Source organism: Symsagittifera roscoffensis, chromosome 3 (assembly GCF_963678635.1).
Source record: "Symsagittifera roscoffensis chromosome 3, txSymRosc1.1, whole genome shotgun sequence".
Taxonomy (NCBI): domain Eukaryota; kingdom Metazoa; phylum Xenacoelomorpha; order Acoela; family Convolutidae; genus Symsagittifera; species Symsagittifera roscoffensis.
The window spans coordinates 34,112,566-34,136,857 of record NC_087064.1 but is presented as its reverse complement, the minus strand read 5'-3'; the positions used below and the strand labels follow the sequence as shown (position 1 = coordinate 34,136,857).

The 24,292-nt window shown below is 37.4% G+C and overlaps 1 protein-coding gene across 1 annotated transcript; it reads right to left on the bottom strand.

Moving 5' to 3' along the window:
- LOC134841682 (meiotic recombination protein SPO11-like) lies at positions 1–24,256 on the bottom strand. Its single transcript, XM_063857718.1, has 5 exons — positions 23,890–24,256; positions 17,478–17,630; positions 11,188–11,446; positions 9,990–10,218; positions 1–417 (listed from the first exon to the last, which is right to left on the bottom strand). Exons 1-5 carry the CDS (start codon positions 24,254–24,256, stop codon positions 1–3), a joined length of 1,425 nt encoding a protein of 474 aa, XP_063713788.1.
- Between the last annotated feature and the right edge of the window lie 36 nt (positions 24,257–24,292).

The window sequence follows — 24,292 nt, the reverse complement described above, 5'->3', positions numbered from 1 at the left end:
TTATTCTTTTGACTCATCACAAGAACCGTCAACTTGATATGATAATATCATGTCTAAATGATCATGGGTTTCAAACTGTTCGCTTGTATGATCATACTCGTCGTCTGATATTTCGTCTTGACTACCACCCCCTGATGACAGCAGTGAAGCTTCAGACAAGTCAGTGCCCGATGATGTGCTTTGCTGGTCTTCTAATAATGAAATTTTGTCACTTAAAGCTTGAGAATCACACTTTAGACTCCCAAATGACAGAGTTCTGATCTTGTCTCGAATGTAAGTGGCGAGGAAGTTGAAATTTGAGACTGAGGCAACCACTGCTTGGATCTCGACTTTGAATTTAATCTTCGCGAGAACTTCAAGTTCAGATTTCCACTCGCTTTCGTCTGACAAGTAAGGACGCTTCATAATGTCTTTTATCTAAATACGCTAGTTTTAAATAAATAATAAATTCAATCAGCATGTGTAGTTTTTAAGAACAAAATTGGGGGCAATTTCAGTCTGATAGGAGCTGGAGTTTTTGCTCCTGGAACCTGATAGATGATAGGGTTGCAGCAGGATAATTGGAACAGAAATGGGTTAGTTTTTTGTCAATTTTAAGGCTTTGTAGTATTGATTTTTTCAGAAAATTCGAAAAAAAATGACAGCAACGAATTATACAAACTTTAGTTTTTGCTCACAAATCTAGTTGTCTCGTCTTTTCTGCTTTATCAATCTCGTCATTGACCAAATTAGTAATACAGCCACCTCAGGGATTTGACCCCCTTTTTGTACTATTTGGAGATATCAATTTTTGGTAGCGGAATCTAAAATTTTCTAAGGACGCCTTAGGCGCGAACATTTATGAACTTGAGGGGGCAGCGCGCGCCAAAAAAACGCTATTTTTGGTCAAAAAATCCAAAAAGTCCCAAACAACGCATTTTTCGGCATGTTTTTTCACAATTTTGCCTGCGGCGCAGAAAGTTTGGCCGAAAGAAGGTCTTTTTAGTGTTTTGGAAGAGAGAATCAATTTGGTCAATATAAAAAAAAGGTCGGCGAAAATTTCGAAAACTTTTGAAAATCACCCCTCTCCCTCAAAAAAGTCCAAGATCCGCCCCTGCATCACTGCATCCCGTTAAAGAATTTCTTCGAAGTCCCAGAACCTTAATAGATTGACATTTTAGCGCGGCTAACTATTTGTAGATTTTATAATGTAGTCATTTTTCATATAAAAAATTTGGGTCGGTTTCAACTAAAAATCTATCTTAAAACTAAGAAAAGCCTTTATCCCTAGAATCTAAAACTTAAACTAAATTAAGCCTAGTTTCAGTTTTTGTCTAAAGTTTGTTTGTTGGTCGTAGTTGATGAAATTTGTTTCTGTTCAGCTTCGACTAATCGCACTAACTTATGATGCTTTGAATTGTTCACAAAAATGTTTAGATTGATGAGAGTTGTTCAAATGCCCATATTCTGGAGTTGCTAAATCGTGAAAAATTTATCAATATAAGTTGTTTGAATTATGGGAAAAATGTCATCAGTTATTCTAGAAGCCTTGAAAATAAATGAGTTCTTTTGAGCGGTTCCCGGCCGTTTAAATGACCGTCCTATAATCAAAGGAATAATTGGTGCCGCGACTCGTGAAAGTCTACAATTTTGGAAAAAAAAATTTTATTGAAAAAAAAATGTGATTTATGGGACAAAAAGGCGTTGAACAAAAAAATTGTTTTATGGGGTTAAATTGAAAAACGTTTTTTCTCTCCAAAGCTGTCCCGCTTCTCCAACCTCCTGCCAGACCCACTGCGCCCAAAGCAGCTCAGCTATTTAGTGTCATTTGATGCCTTTGACGTCTACAATCTTCAAATGTAGACAATTCTTCTACCTCTACATTCTTCTACGTCTAAAGTCGATTCTTTTACGTCTACAATCGTCTAGACGAGGACCCAACTGTCACTTCAAAGATAAAAGGCGTCCTTCAGAAATTTCAGAGCCAAGATGAATCAAAACATCAAAGATCAAACATTTTTTAGGAAGAATAAGGAAGAAAACTGTGAAACGTTGATTTTTACAACAATCTTCCTTGCAGTAAACTTCTGAACGATGCACTTTGAGTACAAACCCAAAACCCTACTCTAACTTTTGAATTCTCGTTGACTTAACTTGAACAAAAATTCCAAAAAATTAGAGATAAACTGCTAACAGGTTTTGTTAACCAATTATTAAAATTAGTTTCGAATACCCCAGCAAAAATTCAACCAGTCTCTTCGACCAAAACGTAATAAGTTACGAAAGTTTGAACTTTTTGTTTTCAAAAATCGAAAGCTGTTGCCTCCGTCCCGTCTTTCTATTTGTTGAGTGAGTTTTTCGAGCCGACTTCTTACCTCAGCTTTTACACCTAGAGGTTGTCTGAAACTTATAACAGTTCACTCAACTCGACCGTACTGTCCCAATTTTGTGAATCGGTTCATTACTAAAATCTCGCATATCGACCCCGCAAACGTTCTTTCAACGTCACTGCCCGCTCCTCGCCGTAAATGTGTGTGTCGGTTGAAAATTGAAATTCAGAATTGAAAAAAAAATTTAAAACAAAATGGTAGAAATCCATTGAAAAGCTTTTAAAAGGAAACAAGCTAACCTGGACAATCGGAATATCGCCATCTTCAATTCATAGACTCTGCAACAATTGTAAACATACTGTTTTTTTGTTTTCTTGGTCAATTAGAAAGAACTATTTTGAATTACTTGAAACTAAACTTTTTAGGTTGCTGGTACCATTTATCTGTTAATCATAGGTTTATAGACCAGATAAAGTTCCTTATAGCAATGCTTTCATTCAGCCAGGTTTCGTTTGAGTTGGCTGCACTAGGCAAACTTCTAGCCTCGGGTTTTCTCCCAGGGGTTGTCTAACGATCGTTATTTGATGGCTACGAAATTTCTTTTCATGCTTTGATCTAGCTAACGTAAGGCGGTTGTTCTTATCGCCAAGATCAGGCGCCAATGCGGGCGGAGACAGGGGGGACGTTAGCAAAAAATAAAGGCGGTTCAACTTTTGTTTTCAAAAATCGAAAGCTGTTGCCTCCGTCCCGGCTTTCTATTTGTTGAGTGAGTTGTTCGAGCCAATTTCTTACCTCAGCTTTTACACCTAGAGGTTGTCTGAAACTTATAACAGTTCACTCAACTCGACCGTACTGTCCCAATTTTGTGAATCGGTTCATTACTAAAACCTCGCATATCGACCCCGAAATTCTTGCTAAAACCCCACAGTACCTCGACGCCAAACAGACCCTGAAACACTTTGAAAGTTATAAGCCTCTAAGATCTGCGACCATAACATATAAAAGTCATGTCGAATATTCAAGGTACTTGTCTGCGTCAACGATTGCTACCCAAACAAGTCGAGTGCTGAAAACTGAAAAATTACGTCGTAGAGAAATAGAGCGACAAAACGAGGTTGAATTTTGTTGAAAACAGCAGAAAAAAAAGATGTAAAAGAGTTGGCCGAGTAAAAATTAACTAAATTGATCGAAGCCACCTTAACTGATAATTCGATTCTTGAAGAGATGAATTAGAAGTCAGGCTCGGTAGACTTGCTCGAGGAGAGTCTCGTACTAAATCGAAGGACAGAAAGCTGGGAGAACAAAAAATCGATAAAATTAAGTCTACACAAAAAACTAAACCATCACCGAGTGTTGATGGTTTCGATCCATTCCGTGTTAATCCCAAGCTCAATCCATCTTTCCAACTATCTGTCTTCACTTGTCAGTTTGATGAAATTATAAATAATATCAAAAATCTATTCTAGTGTAAATCCGCGATAGTTACAAACCAAAATTATTTTCAAAAAAATCTGCAAGTTCCGAAAACGTCCGTTAACCCTATGGTGCTGCCCGTGGATTTAAGTTAAACCAGGCAAACTAGCAAGAGTCTAAATCTAGCTCAAGCATCCACCAAAGTCAAAATTGGAAACATATCCAACCCGACTTTTGGTTATCCGATTTCGAATTTTCCATTAACCAATTTTCCATTAACGATACAGAAAAAAGAAGAGCCGCGTTTTAGTGTACTCAGGTACTCAGACTACGGCCGGTTTGTGAGCGCCGTTGACTTTGTGCGTTTGAGTGATGTCGTGAAATTGACATACTTGAAAACTCTTGTGATTGAGAAACCCAAAGGTGCCATCGCTGAGTTTGTGTATTCCCGTTTAATCTATAAGGATGCCTTCAATACTCTCACTCGTAAGCTTGGCCAGTATCAAACAGAATTTAATGCTCATTTCGAACATTTAAAATGTTTTCCACCATTGACATTTTCCACTAAAATATCGACAGCATCATAAATTTCGCTTCAATCATCTCAAACTTTGCTGATGTGCTTGAGTCACTATTCTATACCAAGGATTTGGAAGGTGTTGCTGTGCTGAATTAAACACAATGTAAGCTACAAGCGAACACAAAAGAATCATGAGTTCTCTTCACACAGTGAAAAGGAGTCTTCAACAACCATCTTTGCTGGTTGACAGAAAAAACAAAGGCGCATGAGCGCTTGCAAGCTAATACAACAAAGAATCTACCGAAATTTTAAAAAATCAAAGCAACGCTGGCCCTTTTAAAACAGAAACAAACTTTTTGTTGTCTAATTCAAAAGTGTCACACGAAAAACATGCAATTGGGACCAGAAGGTCTGAAAACTCCAGTGTCTTGAAATTCTAATCCTCGCTTGCCGAATTACTACTGCTCAGCATTTGCCCAGCTTAAGTCTTTGGAAAAGCGGTTCAAACATGATCCTTAACTGAAAAGTATCTACGTTAAAACTATTTAGAACGACTTGCATAATTTAAACCCAATGAGGTAAACACGCGCACCGACCGCGAGAAGTTTTTACCCTACCATCCAGTGGTAATCCAAAAAAAACTGGAAAAATGAGGCGTGTTCTAAGCAGTGCTTCGAAATTTCAAGGTGTCTCCTTGAACCAGTCTTTTTTGGTATTGCCTAATATGTTGCCGATCTTATTGAAAATGCTCTTCCGGCTCAGATAACGTAATAATGCAGTATCGGCTGACATTGAAGAAATCTTCCTTCAAGTACGGGTTAATCCAGCTGACCATCAGTCGTTGCTTTTTTGTGGCGGGAGGACTTCTAAAGTGGGGTAAACAATTTTAAAACAGTCGCCACATCTTCGGTGCCAGAACAACTTGTGCTCCACTTGTGCAATTTTTGACTCATCTACTTGAGCAAATGTCCCGCTCTAACAAACCACTCCAGCTGGAAGCAGTTACGACAAGTTTGAAGCAGTTTCTTCAGCTGTATTTGATAATTTTTGTATGGATGACTTCTTAGGTTCTATCGCCGATCCGAATGAGCAAAGAAATTGTAAGTTTGTTGTGTCTAGGAGGTTTTAGATTGATCAAGTTTGTTAGCAATGTCCAAAATTTAACAGAAACCTAAATTCTGAATACAGTAAGATTGACACTGTAAAAAACCTACATAAAAATCGAAACCGCAATGCACGTACTAGGTCTAAAGTGGGATAACAAAAAAGATACCTTAAACTTTAGTGTTTACGTGAATAGGTCGGTTTTCGAAGTAACCAGTATAGTCGCACCGTACACCGTTTGTACCCGGCTTTTACTGAAGGCTATCTGGAGTCTTACTGGCTAGTAATCGGACGAGCCATTGTCAGGCGGCCTTCAAGAAAAGTTCCTTGAATGGCATACTGGCTTACCAATACTTGACCGTCTAACATTTTCTCGCTGATTAAATATAAGTAAATATGTTTGGTGACAGTTCTTAGGACTTCTTTTGCACAGTAATTTTCGTGCGCGGTCGCTCCGTCTTCACTCATGAAGCCAAGATTGCTTTTGTGTTCGGAAAACATAAAGTAAAGCCCACGAAAACTCTTTCAAACCCAAGCGTAAATTGCAAGCATCATTACTGCAAGCAACCGTCTGGGATTTGAAATCGAGAAATCATTGGCAATCAAAATCAAAAGTTCACACATGTGGACTGATAGCACTACTTTACTGCAGTGGTCGAGCTCTACCAGCAAGTTGCCTGTTTTTATGACTCATCGCGGTTCCGAAGTTCTTGATACCACCACAATTGATGAGCTGTTCCTAGTGTCCAGCGGCGACGATCCTTCAGATTCCAGCAACCGCGGAAAAACTGCTATGACACTGAAAGAAACCCGTATGGTGAAAATTCCACAACGTTTAAAAACTATGAAATGGATTTTTACCAGTAGCTCTTACCAGCATTCGACTCGAAGAACCTTCATTTGATTTTGGATGAAGGTAATGAACAAGCTGCACTTTTCACTTGCACATCTGAAAACAACGATACAGTTTTTGTCTGGAATACTTTTTTCTTTTCCGGAACTCCAAAAAAATGCTGTTTTTATGCTGAGTTTATCACCTCATCACCGCCAAGATTGCAGCACTCGCTCGATAACCGATCAACTAGCTAAGCAAAAGCTATTGTTTCTGCATCCGCCAGAGTCGTTCCCCGTCGAAGTCGACGCACTTCACAATGAAAAAACCATTAAGAAGTTTAGTCGAACAGATTTTTTGGCCATATATTGGCCTCAAACGCGTAGTCTGTTCACTGGTCGTATTTGCTGTCTCGCTGGCGTTGAAATTAACGTTAAACAGTCCATCATATTAGCTAGCCGATATCTACTTGTAATTGTGCTACTAACAATCATTGACCAAAGGAATCATCGTCAAAGCGTTGATTATCTGCGTGCTGTTATACAGCTAGAGTATGTTGGGTTAGGATTCCGTCTTGCTCTCCGTTCAATAGAACACCCTTGCGTTTTTTGCAGAAAACAAAAGGCAAAAGTAAAAATGCCTAAGATGGCTGAACTTCCGTACTAGCGACTGTGTTACCGAAAACCCCCACTCGCTAACAGCAGAGTAGATTATATCGGTCCGTTCCACGTAAAGATTCGACGAAGCTCAGCGAAACAGGGGGTTCTTTTTCACGTGTATGACGACACGTGCCAATCATCTGGAGGTTGTCGCGTCGACCGAAACAAAATCCTGTGTAATGGACAAAGAGTGCTTCCTTGCTCGACGAGGAACGCCCTCCATCATCTGGTCTGACAATGGTACGAGTTTCGTTAGCTCGATCAAAGTGCTGATTTCGTGAATCGAGAGTTGGATTTGCCTAGCAGCTGTTATGCTCACTCATAAAGGCCATACCTCAAAATTCAATCCACTCAGTGATTTTCATCATGAATGTGTGCGGGAAAGACTCGCCCGGAGCACCAAAAGAGTTTTTTTATGACATTCTCGGATCACAGAAATTTACTGAGGAGACCACATAACCATGTTTTGTTTATTTGAGCAACCATCTCTAAATAACCGTCCACTCACATCCGTATTTTCCGATCCGAACGATCTCAAAGCGTTAACAAAGAATCATTGGCTCCTTTCCGCAACTAGATTTCAAGCAAAATTTCGATCATCAAAAGCGCTACACCGGGGCGCAATCCTATGCAAATACCATCTGGACTCTTTGGCTCCACGAGTACGTACCAAACAAACGAGCAAGTGTTTTTTTTCTCCAGAATTGCAAATGAAAAGAGGTTTTTACCCTTTATCGCGAGGCAAGTCGTTGAGCTACGGTAACGACGGCTTAGCGCGGTCCGCCGTAAATATATCGGCAATCGGCGAGTACGCCCAACCAATCGTGAAACTCGCACACGACCTCGCTCCTTTGGGGGCGGAAGATGTTAACGCGGCTAACCATATGTACGTTCATAATGTAGTCATTCGATCTTAAGCTATTTGGGTTAGTTTTAACAAAAAACTCATCATAAAACGAAGAAAACTCTTCAACCTTGGAATCTAAAACTTGAACTAAATTCAATTTAGTTTCGGTTTTTTTAAAACTTGTTTATTGGCCGTAGCTGATAAAGTTTGCGCGTTAATTATCCCAAATTGGCCAAAATGGCAATATTTGAACCCCAATAACTTTACGAAAAACTATCACAGGTGAGTTATCTATAAACTTAATGCTCAGGAGAAAAATGGCTCGATAAAAGTCGATATTTGTCTGAAGAAAAAAACAGTCCGAGCAAAATATTTCTTTTTTTTCGTTACAATAGTCGGAACAAAAACTCGGCCTCAATAATTGTCTTAATTTTGTTAATTGACTCTTAAGTTTTCCTGAAGGTTTTGTTCATAGCTGTTCAAAAGCTTGGACAAATTTTCAAAACAAGCTTTTTTGAGTAATCCAGGAGACCTCGTAACGTCAGCTTGGAAATATGGCTGCCTTGACACTCATTGATCGGAAAAGGGAACAGATTGATGGGGAAACGATGAAAAAGAAATATGGAGTTACCGTAACCTATCCGCTCGTTTTCATTTTTGAGCGCAAAAGGGAAAAGTCAAAATCAGGTGTGGACTTTTTGGGAAAAAACTTCAGAATATTCTGGCCTTCTCATGGATTAATTTCCGTCGCAAACTTCGGGCTATCCCGCTCAAAATCGCCTACAATATAAGAATTTTCAATGGACATAAAACGACCAAAAACCGTAGTAGTGAAGACTCTAAATTTATCCTTGCCGAAAAAACTGTTAAAAACAGATTTCTATGACAATACTATTTCAGCTGACTGAAAAGAAGCTAGCTTTGTTACTGTTAATTTCTTGAGCCGACATGTTAGTACAATACGTAATACGATATACCATTCAGTGGGAATATTCAATGAACGAAGAACTGAATGGTGTTTTAAACTGAACAAAATGTAGTATAAAAGCGACTGAGATTGTTAAATTGCAAGCAGGCTTAGCACAGCGGTTACTTCGCTTCTACAATTTGAAAAGTATTTCATCAACCGACATAGGTTACCAAACAAACCAGTACTGCTAGCGCAATTCTGCTATTGTCATTAAACTCTACGCCATGTCCACCCAACCTTCAACCTCGTCCAATTTAGTTATTTGCTGAGACGCTATAGGCCAAAAAGGCGATAAAATTTGTCGTTTCAAGTAAATTGGAAGCGACAGAGGTTCGAATCCACTCGGGCTGGATTTTTTTCATGCTGCAGCGTTAAAGCTTTTCCGCGCTAGAATTTCGCAAGAATTTTACAAAGTTCCAAAGCGACGTAAGATGATTCGTTGCAATGGCAGGTTTTTCATGCACAAAACGGCCCAATATAAGTATTTCTACATCTTGATCTTAATTCAATATATGGTTGAATCTGATTGGTTCATTAGCCTTCCAAATGCAAACAACATGGTCCGGCATTTCATTTTAAATTTAAAGCAGATAAAATAATGGCCGAAATGATCAAAACGATAGAAATTTTTTCCCGTTGAAACCATTTTACTGATTTTTTTATTTGGGTATAATTTCACAACAAAAAACGAGAAATAAGTTTTATTAATTGACTAAGATTCAAATTCTCAATTACTTCGGCTAATATTTTTTCTGCTGGAACAGTTGACTGACATGGCTGACCATGTTGCTTGAATTTGATTAGCTAATATTAGATATAAAAGATATAAAAAGATATAAAGATTTTGATTTTGGGCCGTTTTGTGCAAAAAACCCTTTTCATGTTTCATAAGTTCTTTATTTTTTAGTTCTTATTTAAGAATTGGGATATACTTAACAATCTCCCACCTATCGTTTTAGCTAAAGAATCCCCATCCCTATAAAAAAACGGTAAAGTTGTACTAGTGCTTTCTATTGAGAATTTTAATTTTGCAGTATTCTGCTAACTTAACTCGACTGACTTAATCTAATTGAACTAACTTAAGTTAATTGCCGTTAATTGAAAGAACCGAGTCCATTGGGAATCAATTCTAGTATTTACTTAACAATCTCTTTTTGCCTTGCAAGACAGCAGGGGGAGATTGTTAATCTAATTAACAATCCCCCCTATCTTGTAAGGAAAAGAGAGATTGTTAAGTAAATCTTCGTATTGATTCCCAATGGACGATCGGATCTCTTAATTAACGGCAGTCATTTTACGTACGAGGGGGATGGAACTAGATCTAAACGAACGTACTCTCACAGTGTCAGTTTCTGTCATTTCAATAAGGAACTCCTCTTTGATATTCAACTCCTCAATTTCTGAGGGGAACACCCCTAGCCAGTGGAGACAAGGCAGTGTGAGGTGGGGGTTGTTGACGGCTGTGGTGCGGGACCCGTACTTGTACTGGAGCATGATGTCAACCCCGTGCACATCTGCGTCGCACAAGACAAACACGGGGATATGGAGTTTTGACACCAAGTATCTGAAAATACATTCTGTTAAAAGATGGATAGTTGGGTCTTTAAAACATTGATGGGTGTCTGAAGGAATCATTAGGTCACTTGAAAATTGTCGGAAACAGTTTTTGCATGCGCATTTTTGCGTTTTTCAAAATCATTTCGAAAAATCACGGTATCCATCTTTCAAGCTCGCTTTTCTAGGGATCCAGCTATCGTACTTAGGGACCGGCCTATTAGCATGTGTGTCGATTAGCATGCCCATGTAAAAGAATGCACTTTGAAGATTCGCTTTTTTTCATGTTTTGTTAACTGAAATTTGCAATTTTTATCAGAGTGCACTGAGCCGAATTTTTAATCAGGCGAAATTTAAATTATTAATTTTTTAACAAATCAAGTGGTTTCCGAAACTATTTGAAAATTTAGGCAACTTTGTTTTTCATCTGAATGCACACCCAATGAAAACAATTATTGCATGCTAATAGGCACACATGTTAATCGCTACACCCCCATCATACATGTAACTAAACTATCTATAACAGAAAAACGAATCGATTTAATAAAATCTCATTGCAAATGTCGAAGCAATTGTAATTGAGGTTAACATTTATCCATGCTGAATTTAGCCATTCAGGTTGTCCTCAGTTGCAGAAACAAAAAAATGTTCTTAGGCGTCCTAAAAGTTGGTATATCCGTGTAAAGAACTGTGGTCAAAAATCCTGGTTTATTTTAGAAAACAACTCATGGCAGACATCAATACCAGCCGTTACTAATTTCATGATGGCCATCAATACCAGCAGTTGCTTTCAATTACAAAAATTTGATTAATTTTAAACATAAAAGTCCTACTTATTGTTCCGACTTTTTAAGTTTTACCGAAAAAAAAATAAATCTGCATTGCCATTTTTTGTATGCGAAATTCAGCTTGTAGCATTTGGTTCGCAAAACTTAAATTTGAAAAGCAAATTTTTTAGGATAACATTTGAATGACTGACCTGAGAAAAGCGCGACTGGCTACATCTGGATAGCCCTTGGCGGTGAACAGTATAAAAGGTGGCAACCAGCTGAATATCTTATTCTGAATTAAACTTTGGAATGTGGCGTCCTTCTCAATCACGAGTATGAATTGGGCTTCCGATTCGAGCTGTATGATGTCCTCAATAAGGTTTGGAACTAATTGGGGACTGATTGAACAGTCGATAGGGTTGTCGGGACAGTTTTTGAGGGTGATAGTGAGAGAGCCAGAGAGTAGCCCTGGAAATTATAATCAATAGGTAGCGGCCCAAGATACGAGCTGTTCAACTCTTTAAGGAGATATGCAGCAGAGTCCCTGGTTAAGAATGTCAAAGGCGACCTTTTAACCTCTATGATGTTTGCGTTCTATTTTCGAATTAGATAAAAACCTGCCAAAAGAACATCGGCTTTTGGCACAATTGATCTCTAGTCAGTGTTATCTTTTATGCAACCAATTCTCAATTGAACTTCTTAACTGAATTCATCTTTTAGCTAGCTTAGTTAGCTTAACCGACGTCTTAACCTAGTCTTAGTTTCACAGTCTACTAGTTATTTTAGTAGAGAACCCTCGTCTTAATAAGTTTTAAACTAGTTCTAGTTTAAACACACCGGTATCGTCATCTTTATCTCCCCTTTTATTTGGATCGAATTAACTTTTTAACATGGCGCAGTGGAACGAGTCTAACCTACGAGGTCTAGAGTTCTTTTGGAACAACGCATCAAGCGAAAACCATTAGGATTGGGAAAAATTGGCTAAAAAGTTTCAGTTGACAATCATTGCTAAAGATTCTGTGGATATCGAAGATGTGATTAATCCACCATCGAGACTCGAAATAACTTACCCTATCCCAGAAACATCGGAGCCTTCCGACGACCAAACCCGTCGGGCGCAAAAAGAGGAACGAAACCCTTAAGCATAACAAGCCCACAACGAAGAAGTGCGATGGAGGAAAGAATAAGACAACACAAAATATAACGGCCTACAAATTGGCGGCATCAATAAGAAGTTAAAATCACAATTATACTTCGCACTTGGTACAGAAGGACAAAAATGCTTTGCACAAAAAAAACTCTGGAAAAAGAAAACTTGATATGAAATTTACAGAATTCTGAGGGCTACTAAAAACTACGTTTCCTTAACTACGAACCTGACTTATGAAAAACACAAATTCTTCGGTCGAACATAGAAAGATCATGAGTCAGAAAATTTCATTCCTGGCAAAAAAGCTGTCAAAAATTTTAAAATAGACGATCTAGAGACTGAACTAGTCAGAGAAATTTTCTTACCATTATGAGGAATGTGGAAAAGCAGAAAAAAGTGTATTGAAAATCTGACCCCAGAGAATATATGTAGATTCGCTTTTTTTCATGTTTTGTTAACTGAAATTTGCAATTTTTATCAGAACGTAATAAATTTAAATATAACAGAACGTAATAAATGTAGAAATTGTGGCCAAGAACACAAAAAGCGACATCTTGTCCAGCAAGAGAGAGAAGTTGTTACAGCTGCGGTCGTAAAGCTCTTCTCGCTAAACATTGCAGAAGTGCAGCCAGAGCAAAATCCAAAACTTTCCGAACAAGAAATCCACCGAACTAGCCCGCAGGACAACCCCGAATTTAAAGTAGATTTAAAAGACTTTTCAGTCTTAATAATAGACAATGATAACCAAGTGAACGCTATTAAGGACAGAATCGAAGGGGGAATTATAACAGCTTTTTCCCACGAAGGACTCGAACTGAAGAAGACATTAATGGTATCAATGGGCAATCTGGAATTTAAGAGTACCAAAAAGTATCAAGAATATAAAATCGTTATTGGGCTCAATCAATTTAACAAATTCATCCCAAACTTAGCATCCTCATCTACACCTTTTAGTGAGTTAATTCAGAAAAAAAAAGTTCAATTGGTCGGATGTACATCTCGTTGCGTTCGAGAAAAGTAAGAAGGAAGCTTGTAATACAATGACAAATCACCATTACGATGTCAAACTTAAAATAAGGGTAAAATGCGATGCATCACACTTAGGAATGGACGCATCCCTCGAGCAGGACCAAGGGATAATTTCGAAAACAGTAGCTTTTCGCGAGCAGATTCCTTAAAAAACCCGAAGTAAAAAAGCACCAACGAACTCGAACTGTTGAGTTTAGTTTGAGCACTAGATCATTTTAAAAACTACTACTTGAGACAGCAACCAATTCAGCATGCAAACCTTATTCTTACCGACCAAAACACCCTAATTGTAGCGCTAAAAGACAATAGTTATACAAAAACAACTCAGTCTCGTCTCACCAGTTGGGCAGATAAACTTTTACCATACAATTTCACGGTCGAACATTTCCCATCGGGAGATCCCGTACCAGTTTTTTCTGACTACAAAAAATTGGTTATGGTCTCTGTAAATCATATTAGCCTCCTTCTAGGCTTTGAAAACTTGCTGCCTAGATATTCCCGTTCTCAAATAAGGGACAAATTCTTTTATCAAACAGTATCTCATGACTCAAATAACTGCAACGTGATTGGTCAATCTGTTAACAAGCTGACAAGACAAAAATCTGAACGTAAGAAACGAATTGAGAAAGCTGCAGAAACTTTGCAAACTTTATTTGCGCTTTCTTACCTTTCAGTGAGTCAAAAGATCACTCGCGTACATAAGACTGCATTCCATTCTGTCAAACAGTTGATTTTTCGAATAACTACAAAACTCTTAGAGAAAAGTCCGACCAAATAGATTCAATCGAATACATTGAAAACTAAACGGTAAATAAAGCCCCGCTTACTTTACACAGTAATAGCTCCCCTTAGGAAACCCCTCTACAGACCAGATATATAACAACGAACAAAAAAACCATTGAACATAAACTATTTCCATTCTCGTTGTCTGAAGTTTTTAAATTAAATTTCAAGGCGTTACTCACTAAACAAAACCTTGTTTTGAAAAAAAATATATAAAAGCTATTGAAGAAGACTGGAAAAAAGACGATTCACAGATGGAAAATTTTTGTAAAGCTCATATTATGAGTGGTGAACGGGGGAGTGGTGCCTCTTCTTCGACGGAAGAGTCGTGATACCGGCATGATTAAGGACCACTATCATACATAGACTCCATGAAGCACACCCTGGCCATTTTGCAATGAAGAACTTGGCAACCCTCTACGCCTGTAGTCAAAAATTTTTCTGAGAAAAACGTATCGAGTGTGTTAAAGCAGGTTAAAAATTGAAACCTCTAACAAAAAATGGGGACTTCGGAAAGCTCCCATCGACCGTACAACAAAAGCAAGAAATGGAGCTAGATTTTGCCGACCTGCTAACTTTAACTTGGGGAACAAAGAAAAATATTCTCATTTGCGTAGACCGATTATCAAAATTTCACTCAGCTCAAATAACATCTAGGACATCTGCAAAATCCGTCATTTAGTTTCTTAGAAAATACATAGCCCTTCATGGAATACCTAGAACTATTGAAACGGAGCAAGGGTCGGTATTTATTTCTAAAGAAGTTCGAGAGTTTTGCCAAGATCAAAGCATGAAGTTATATTTAACCCAGTGGGCGACCATAGATCTACATGTCTAGTTGAACGATTTATTAGAACAATTAAGGATCGACTTATGGTCATGGCACAAAAATAGTTCTTCTGAAAATCATAAAACGCTCAAGGACTGTATCTCAACAAATACTAAACTGAACTCCTTTTGAAGCACATTTTGGTAGACCATCAAATACTATTTGGCACAATCTCGTAAAACTTCCATCTTCAAAAAATTTGGATTGGAATATAACGCTATTATGCATAGATAACGAAAGAAAATTCATGTGCCGGGACAGATGATATGACTGGGCTGCGGCAGACGATATAGAGGATGGGCACCTGGACGACGACTCCTTCTCGTCGGATGATATAGCCAATATGCCACCAGATATGTCGCAACGAACTAAGGCTCCCCAGTGAAAGTCTTCTCACGCACAGACAAGCGAAAATCCCAAGGAGTAGCCAATCTCGTACTGGGTATCTCATCGGATAAGACCCTTTTCAATAGAAAAATTCAAATTAAAAAAAAAACCATACTAAAAGGAGCTTAAAGAAGAAATAGTGAGGGAATCGGACCATACAAAAAATCTTAAGAAAGGTGAAATAATTTGCAAATCTGATTTGGCCGTGGAAAGACCTACAGAACCGAGGAAGGTGAGTCCCAGAAAGAAGAACCAAATGATAAAGTTCTACGCCACAAAAGGACTTAGGAGGGTGATCAGGCACCTAAAAATGTTGCATTCAAAAGTTCAAAGCAACCATTAACAAAAAATACCTGCAGGCCAAATTTGAAGAACAAGATAATGCGAGACGTAATTCAGCCATGAACGGCTCGCAAGAAACCCTCTTACGAGAGGAGGAAGAAGAGAGGAAGCGACCCAGATTTCCTATTGGCACAGAGAACGACGTTTAACAGTTCCCGTCGGGCCAACCTAGTCAATGACAAACGTCAGACAAAATGGAAATAACACCCTTAAATACGTCGGTGGAAACCATATCTGATGACGACGCTAGCAACCTCATCCTGCTAAAAGAACTTAAGCCCCTATAAAGAACCAATCTCGAATACATACAAGATCGGACAGCCCAATGTCCAGCGAATAATAAAAATGAAGTTTCACAGGAACAATAGTTAGAGACAGTAAACGATCAAGCCCTATCACAAGATTTAGCCCAACTGAAACCGACCACCTTCAGCTCCGACTAAACAAAATACAACCAATCATTAAACTTGATAGTCAAGAGGAAACGGACAAAAGACAATTAGAACATTGGAATGAAGATGAGAAGACTCAACCGCAAATCCCGATATTAAACCCGAATACGATGGCACTTACGAGCATAGTTAGTACGGACCCCGAGATTCAGAGAATAGACCTCATTCCGACCCAGGGCTCCTCAAGGACAAAACCCACCGGAATGGCCGAAAGGTAAGCATCCTCGCCCATGAAGTCGCCGCTTCCAAGAAAACTGTCGGACCCTCACTAAACATAATACTAGACCTAAGCCTAACATAATACTACGCCTAACATAATACTAAGCCTAACATAATACTAGGCATAATACTAGGCCGTTAAACATAATACTAGGCCTATTAGATCCAGACAGCCTCCATCTCTACTCGGAGAATGGGTGTTCACGAGCTTTAGAAGTTTCAGATGACACACCGGGCGAACACTTCTAGACGTGTCTAAAGACACCTCTCCCCACCTCATCACTTGAAGCGGTTAGCATAGAGATAGAAAACCCGCCAGTAACCGTCGTGGATCTAACCAACCCAATTTTCTCTCCACTGAGACACTCGACCCCTGATATTTTTAGCTTTGATTTTCTTGTCACAAAGTTTGAGCGCCGTGTTTGGCGCTTATAGCTACTTCAATCAATTTTAGTTAGTTCACCAAAACTCTTAAGACTGGTACCGCATTTTGGTGGAACCTAATTTTTTTACTGCTAATTTTGCCTATCGGGCGCCTTTTCTTTGCCTTTTCTTTGTCATTTTGTTATCCTGCCCTCCAGGCGCCATCCTCGGGTGAAAAGTAAGTGTTACATTTCTTGTACTATGCTGTCGCTTTACAGCAAATGTTCGAGGGGAGTTTCAAAAGTGATCTTTTAACCTCTATGATGTTTACGTTCTAATTTTGAATGAGATAAAAACGTGCCAGAAGCTTATCGGCTTTTGGCACAGCTGATTTTTAGTCAGTTTTATGTTTTATGCAATCAATTCCCAATTGAGCTTCTTGACTGAACCTATCTTTTATCCAGCTTATTTAGTTTAACCGACGTCTTTCAATCTAGTCTTAGTTTAAAAGTCTACTAGTTATTTAAGTAGAGAAGCCGCATCATAATAAGTCCTAAATTAGTACTAGTTTAAGTAAAAGCGTCTAGTCGTCTATTAACCCTTTTATTTTGATCAATTTTTTTTAGCAAGGAATGGATGTTTTGCTTGTTTTTCTGAGTTGGGTAATTTCCTCTTCCTCAGGAAACGAGCACAAATCATGCTGTCGCTCGAAACAACGACCTTTCACTATCGCTCTTCTAGCTTTTAAGATTGACGGACAACACTGACAAGTCTTTCAAGTATCTTTTGTCAGTCAAAAGTTCCAAGCCATTGATCAGTGCCATTGCCAGCAAAAAATTTCACATTCATAATCAAATTTTTTGATGATAAATAACAATTGACTTTTCCTGGTGCAGCAACTCAACCCATACTAAAATTTTTGTATAGTGGGTTATTATTTTTTACCTTTGGCTGAGGACATGACGTGTAGGTCGAGTCTGTCCACCTGCAGAATTGAACAGATGGTGTCCACACTCTTGTCCAGGTTCCTCTGCTTCTGGTCGTATGTGTTCACATTCTGGTAGTACAAATCACGCTTGGTGCTGAAGGCGTCGCTTACTAAAAGTATAAAACAGTCAGATTCGAAATAGTTAATATTCCGAATATGTAGTATACTTATTCGGAATCTGTAGTATACTTATTACTAGATCCAATGTTTATTTTAAATTCCCTTATTCCTGTTTAGTCAAAATCAATCCTAAATTTTTCAGTTAAACATAATATTAAGTTACGGTAAATTACCATAATTCAGTTAGGGTGAATTTTACCTTAAAATTTTTTCAAGGCAAAGTTAAGGTAATGTTGAGGTAAATTTTACCTTATTTTTTTTAACCTCAACTCATTTAGGGTAATTTTACCTTAACATTTTTTTAGTGTAGTCGAAACATAGACAGCTTGCGTCGAGTCGGTCGAAACATATCGGGCCTGGGTCGAGACGTTCAAAACATACCATTTTTTGGTCGATTCGGTCGAAAGGTAAATTGCAAACTTCGACCCGGGAAGTCGCAACATATCTGTTTTGGGTCGCGCAAACGTTTGGGTCGCACAAAGTCGCAGCATACCCATTTTGAGTCGCAATGGTCGCAACATACCTTATTTGGGTCGCGCAAAGTAGCAACATATCTTGTTTGGGTTGCACAAAGTCGAATAAAGTTTCTTCGGTCGCGCTAAGTCGCAAGATATCCATTTTGAGTCGCAATGGTCGCAATATACCCAATTTGAGTCTCAATGGTCGCAATATACACATTTTGAGTCGCAATGGTCGCAACATAAGTCAGCGACCTCGACCATTAAACTTATCAAGTGCTACAATAAATACCATATGTTAAATTCAATTGGATCCTTGACGCCGAACAAGCAAAGCTAATTCCGGGTAAAAGCGAAAATTTTCCGATAAAGTCGAACAATGCCCGGTAAAGTCGAACAAAGTCGAACAATGTCCGGGATAGTCGAACAAAGTCGAAAACGGACATCGTTCGACTCAAAAAGTTGAAATTGGAATCGTTCGACAGAAAAAGTCAAAAACGGACGTCTTTTGACCGTTTCGGTCGAATCATGAGTCAAGACCTCAGCCCGGGTAAGAAAAAAAGAGCAGTCGGGTATTTTTTTCGTAAAAAATCAGCTATTACAGAGACACTTCGTGGGAGATTGCATATCTTAATGCAACGCTATTAGCCGTATTTCAGACTCTAATAAAGCACTCCGATTATTTTTTCTCAATACCGAGAATCGGAGGCGTGGAAACTTTGCTCATCAGATTGATGTCAATAGCTGAAAATGAAATTTATTAGTTTTTGACAATTACGAACGATATATATTCTTGTCTTTTTAGTGTCCAAGTAAACAGTAAACTCATTTAGCACAAGTAACGTTAAAACAGCATCAATCACAGAGGGTAAAAACTGAAAAAAATCTCTTTCTACCCTGAAATAACATTAGTTGTATAGAATTTACACCCAAAATCGGGTTGAAAATTGGAAGCTTGAGAACAGATGCTTTGTGCACGTGTGAAGTATACAAACAAAACTTCAAGATCCAATTATCAGGAGAAAATATATATCGCAGAAAATATTTTGGTCTTTCTGCTAAAAAAAAGTAATAAAATATATTGTCGGTTAGCTCTTGAAGCCAGATAGTTCCTGAAGTTTATCCATCCTTCCACCTCACTGAAAACTTTGACGCAAATTATCAAAAAAGTTAATTCGACTATGGTAAAAAACTATAGACGAGGAAAAAAATATGAGCAAACAGTTGTGCAAACCGTAGAAACTGAAGACGAACAATTCAGCTAAACAATCTTAAGCACATGCGTTCAGCGCACTAACACCAAAAAACTACACTAGCTAGTGTTTCTATGACATGCTAAACTCATCTCTACCGTAAAAACCTACAAGATTTTTCTAAAAGCCCAAAAATTTTTCTCAAAATAGCAAAAAACTATGAAAAAATTAGCAAATACGACCAGAGTAAAAATTCGAAAAATGTTGTAAGCAAGTTTCTAAAACAATAACTAATTAATAGTCTTAACTCGAAGTAAGAAGACGTTTTGCAATTCGCAGAGGATCTATGAAAGGCTATCCAGCCTGTCAAAACATAGTCAGTTTCTCTTTTGTCCCCACATGCCAGAATTAGTTATTTTGCTGTGTAATGCACAGCTTTTGCCACTCAATATCGTTTTTTAAGAATTTTCACGCGTCTACAACTTTCACGTGGTACCGCTATTGCAGCTGCAGTCGGTCAAGTTGTGAAAGACCTGAAGCTAGAGGTCAAGCGAGAACTCGTTCTCATATACTATCATTGCCATAGCAAGGCATCGATTACACGATCTGACGGTCACAATGTGAACTCCTTACCGCAAAGCTAAGTTCATCTTAGTTTTATCTAAGTTAAAATAAGATCAAATGAAGTTATTGCTTCTAGGGACTGGCTAGCTTTAATTTCAGATAGATACCAATCTGATCCAATAATTTGAAACAAAAACCAATATCAACTCTTCTGCTGCTAAGAAATGTTTTAACTGAAAAATATAAAAACAGTACAAAGTCAAATAAGTCAAAGGTAGCAAATGAAGGAAAAAATATCTAATCGATAAGGTATTCAGAAGCTATACTTTTCTAACACAAACAGCTATACTTTTCTAACACAAACACCAGGTAGATGAAGGCTGTGAAATATAATAGAAAAAAACATATGTCATTAATAAAAGTACCTGCAAGATAACGTATGATATTTCGATTCAATTTTTTTAACCAGTAAGGGAAAAAATCCAGAACTTGAAGTTTGTTTTGAATCATGTCCACACTTCAAGTCTACGGAGCCAAGAAGCTAAAATCTCAATATTGATTGGTTTAAAAGTTTCAAGCTTGATCGCGTCATTCAAATGGTGTCGTTTTTTAAGGATCATAGGTAACTCGTGTAAGGATTTACTTCAAGGATTTCAAAAGATTATAGGGTAACGTTTGTGAAGACCGATTCATTAAAAAAAAAATAACCAAACTTGCAGTGTTGTTTGAAAATGTGTTAAGTTTTCTTTGTCCGGGGTCGATGCTAATGTTCCTAACATGTTTATTATCCGTGTCAAAAGTTTTTCTAACGTTCAAAACTAAGTAATCATTAAAAATCCTTTTGACCAACTTCTGACCAGGCTATGACTACTCCGTAAAAATAATGTTTTTACGTGGTTACTTAAATAGATTGATCATCCGGCACAATACCGGATTAGGTATAATTATTTATAAATCTTGCAACTGGGTATTCGCATTTTAGTCTAGTTTTGCCGGAACGAATTTACCAGAATGTTTTTCATCCAACCAAACTTGTTTTCAGATTACTTTAGAAGAAATTTTAATACAAAAAATTTTAAACACAATTTTTTAAGGAATATTTGTCTAAAGAACAAAAAAGCTTTTCACTTAAATCTTTAAATTAGTGTTCGAATAGTTGAAAACTTTGTAAAAAAAAGCAAAAAATTGGACGGCTTTGTCTATAAAACAATCAGCCTACAGTAATAACAAATTCACGACAAATACTAATGGATAAAATATCTGATAGGTCTTCTCATTGTAAGCAATCTGTCAAAATGATGAACAAATCAGTGGGAATAAAATCCTTAGAAAAATTTTGACACAGAGGCGAAGTTGCACTTTGCATACACAAGCAAATATGATCGATAGCGCTTCTAGGAACAGCTGAATGAGTAAAGCTTGAAGTCTAAAAAATTTCCTATGTGACGCATGCCAATTATGAGTCTACATAATTGCTAAGTAACGGAAGCCAATTATGACGCAATAGCAATACCAGTCAATTTGAATAAAAATATTACCAATTAACATGCCTCAATTTTTAGATTGGACGCATTTTAACTAGTATACGAAAAAATTCATTTAAAACATCCGCCCCTGCCCAGCTTCGAACCCTCTTATTCTGACTGTACTTAATAGATGGATCGAAATGAGCACTTTCAAAATGAACACATTTTGTCGCAACAATTGCAACGCAACATTATTTGCGACTTAGGTTGGAAAAAATGCTATGCTTGTGTAAAGACAAAAAATTAATATGAAATGACTAATAAAAATCAAAAAAAAACTCGACGTGATTGCAAAATTAGAGGCTTTTAAACACAAAAAACAATAATTTCAGTTCCTATTTGGGTTGGACGCGTAGAAAAACAAACATAGCCAATCGAAGATTGGACAAGAGTAATGAACGCAAGTACACATGTTCTGAAATTGGGTTAATGTTACCAAAAAAACGCCAATCATAAATCGTTCTAGAAATTCAAAGAGCTTAAAGGGCATCTATTTTTTTCTTTGAAATCGAGATATTTTCCATAAAGAAAAAAATAGATGCCCTTTAAGCTCTTTGAATTTCTAGAACGATTTAAGATTGGCGTTTTTTTGATAACATTATCCAATTTCAGAAAAATGGATCAACAGGTAAAGAAGTTTTTATTCCGCTGGAAATCTAAAAACTAAATTCCACTTTTGAAACCAGAAATCATTCACGTTTTTTCGCGCCATTTGCGCGATCGTATTTGGAGAGTGCTATTTACGTCACTTTCAGCAGATGATTTTCAATTGAACTCAGAATGTGCATATATACTTATGTGCATTCATAAATACATCAATGTGTATGAATGCATATCTGTAGTTATTAGAGAATTTTAAGACTTTTACGGAAAAAAAATGAAAAAAATAGCAAGACCTTTATAAGAGTCTTCACTGCGTTTATCACTCTTGAAAACCAATTTTTTGGTAATTTTTTAAATTATGTTTTTCAAATTCGGAAGCTTTCAATAAGAATATATCATGAGACTATTATACCGGCTATTATGAGACTAGTATATTACTACCAAAATGAAATGCTGAGCATTTTCAAAAATTTATCACAAGAATATCGGTCTCCTTAGCAACTAAACATTGCTGCTTAAACATGGTGACTTTGACTTTAACTTTAATAGCATGACTGCTTGTACTATTCTACCTCTCTATCTACTCCGACTACCTTTTAATGTTTCTAAAGCAGTTTTTGGTCAATCAATTTTTAAATCCCCCACGAGCAATGTTAAAAACAAAAATACACACATTTGTTGCCTACTGACGCAAAAATTAGGACGAGAAGGCTCTGCAATTTGAAATTGGAAAAGTTTTCAAACCGGATCATTTTGTCGCTTAACCCACGCATGCGCCAAAGTACTTGATATTTTCTTTAATATTCAACATCTTATTTTGACCCGTTTGGTTATTTTAATGCTTTTCTGATAAAATAAAAATTTCTCATGTTTAAGGTAAAAAAACTTATAATTAACGGAGATAGGTGTGGAGTTACTTCAAGAACAGTCAGTTAAGTATACTAACCTAACCACAAGCGAAATAAAACAAAACGCATACCTAATTTGGTACGCAGTAATTATTTGCGAGCTACTTCTGATCTGTCTGTCAGTGGGGGGTCACGGGTCAAAAAACTTCTGTCTTTTTTCGAGCAAATAAACGAAAATCTTTCATGTTTTTGACGCTTTCTCCGCAAGGTTTAGACTTTTACCCATACATTTCGAAATGCACGACAGCACCTAGTTGGATCACAAGTTGAAAAATCCTTATTTAGTAGCTTTGTTATTACTGATACCATAACTCAAATAAATTCAAAGCTGTTTAGACTTTTTGTAATTTCAATAAAGTTGGTTTCAAAACTTTGTTTACTGGAATACTGATTAATCAAAAACAGCTGCCTGGTTTTTAAAAAAGTATGTGCTTGTGGTTCAGTTGGTTTGGGATATTTCATGCGGTAGTTTCAAATATTTCAATAAATTACCGAGTTTGTTATTAAATTAGTTTCATTCTTGAGCAGCAATTTAATTGTATAAGTTAATTTAGTTGTATGGCAGTTTAATTGTAGTAAGTGGTCATACACTTAGCATCTTGAGATTACGTTCTCTTAGACAGCGTCAGATCGCGATGTTAGTGCGAGATGAGCTCTCACTTGAATTCGAGTTTCAGGTCTAGTAAGTCTTCGAGTTAGCTACTATTACAGCCTGGCAGATTTTGGCGTGAAGCAAGAATTGGCGCGACAAATCGGCTTATATCTGAAAACACGAGCTTCGCTCTACAAAATAACTGTCTGTAATGTGAGCAAATTACAAGCCTTTCATAGATGCTCTGCGAATCGCAGGAACCACTTTATTTATACATTTTTATCTTTTTTTTGGAAGTACCACACATCATACAGACTCATAGAGACAATAGGCAAATAAATCTTTACCTGCAGGTCAATTCAACTTTTGGGCTTTTTAAGGACCGAAGTTCAATTATTTACTTACCCAACAAATCATAAATAACAGACAAAGTGTGCATCAAATGGTCCACTGTTGACAAGGAAGTTTCATTTTCTGTTGAAACTTGAACTAATTTTAGTTTGTTGAATTTATCTGCGTGTCGACTAACAATTCCAACTTCAGGGTCAAACACAAAATTTTCCCAACATTCGGGTGACGGATATTCGAACACAATTTCAGAACAGTTTGCCAGAGCTTCCATAGATTGTAGAACGAACTGCTCGATTATTTCAATCAGTTCAGCTTTTGATTTCTTGGGTCTATCGATAATCGAAGTTCTTATCATTAACGTCTCTTCCTTCAATTCTTCAAAATCACCAAAACCTTGATTAGTGTTATTATCTTCAGTCATCTTGAAATACTTTTTTTCTAGAAATGACAGTAAAAT

Coding starts and splice junctions, on each gene's coding strand:
- LOC134841682 (XM_063857718.1), bottom strand. CDS start 24,256: ATGACTGAAGATAATAACACTAATCAAGGTTTTGGTGATTTTGAAGAA. Junction 11,447..17,477: donor CGTCATGTCCTCAGCCAAAG/GTAAAAAATAAT, acceptor TATAATTTCCAG/GGCTACTCTCTGGCTCTCTC. Junction 418..9,989: donor CAGAAACTGACACTGTGAGA/GTACGTTCGTTT, acceptor TAGCGTATTTAG/ATAAAAGACATTATGAAGCG.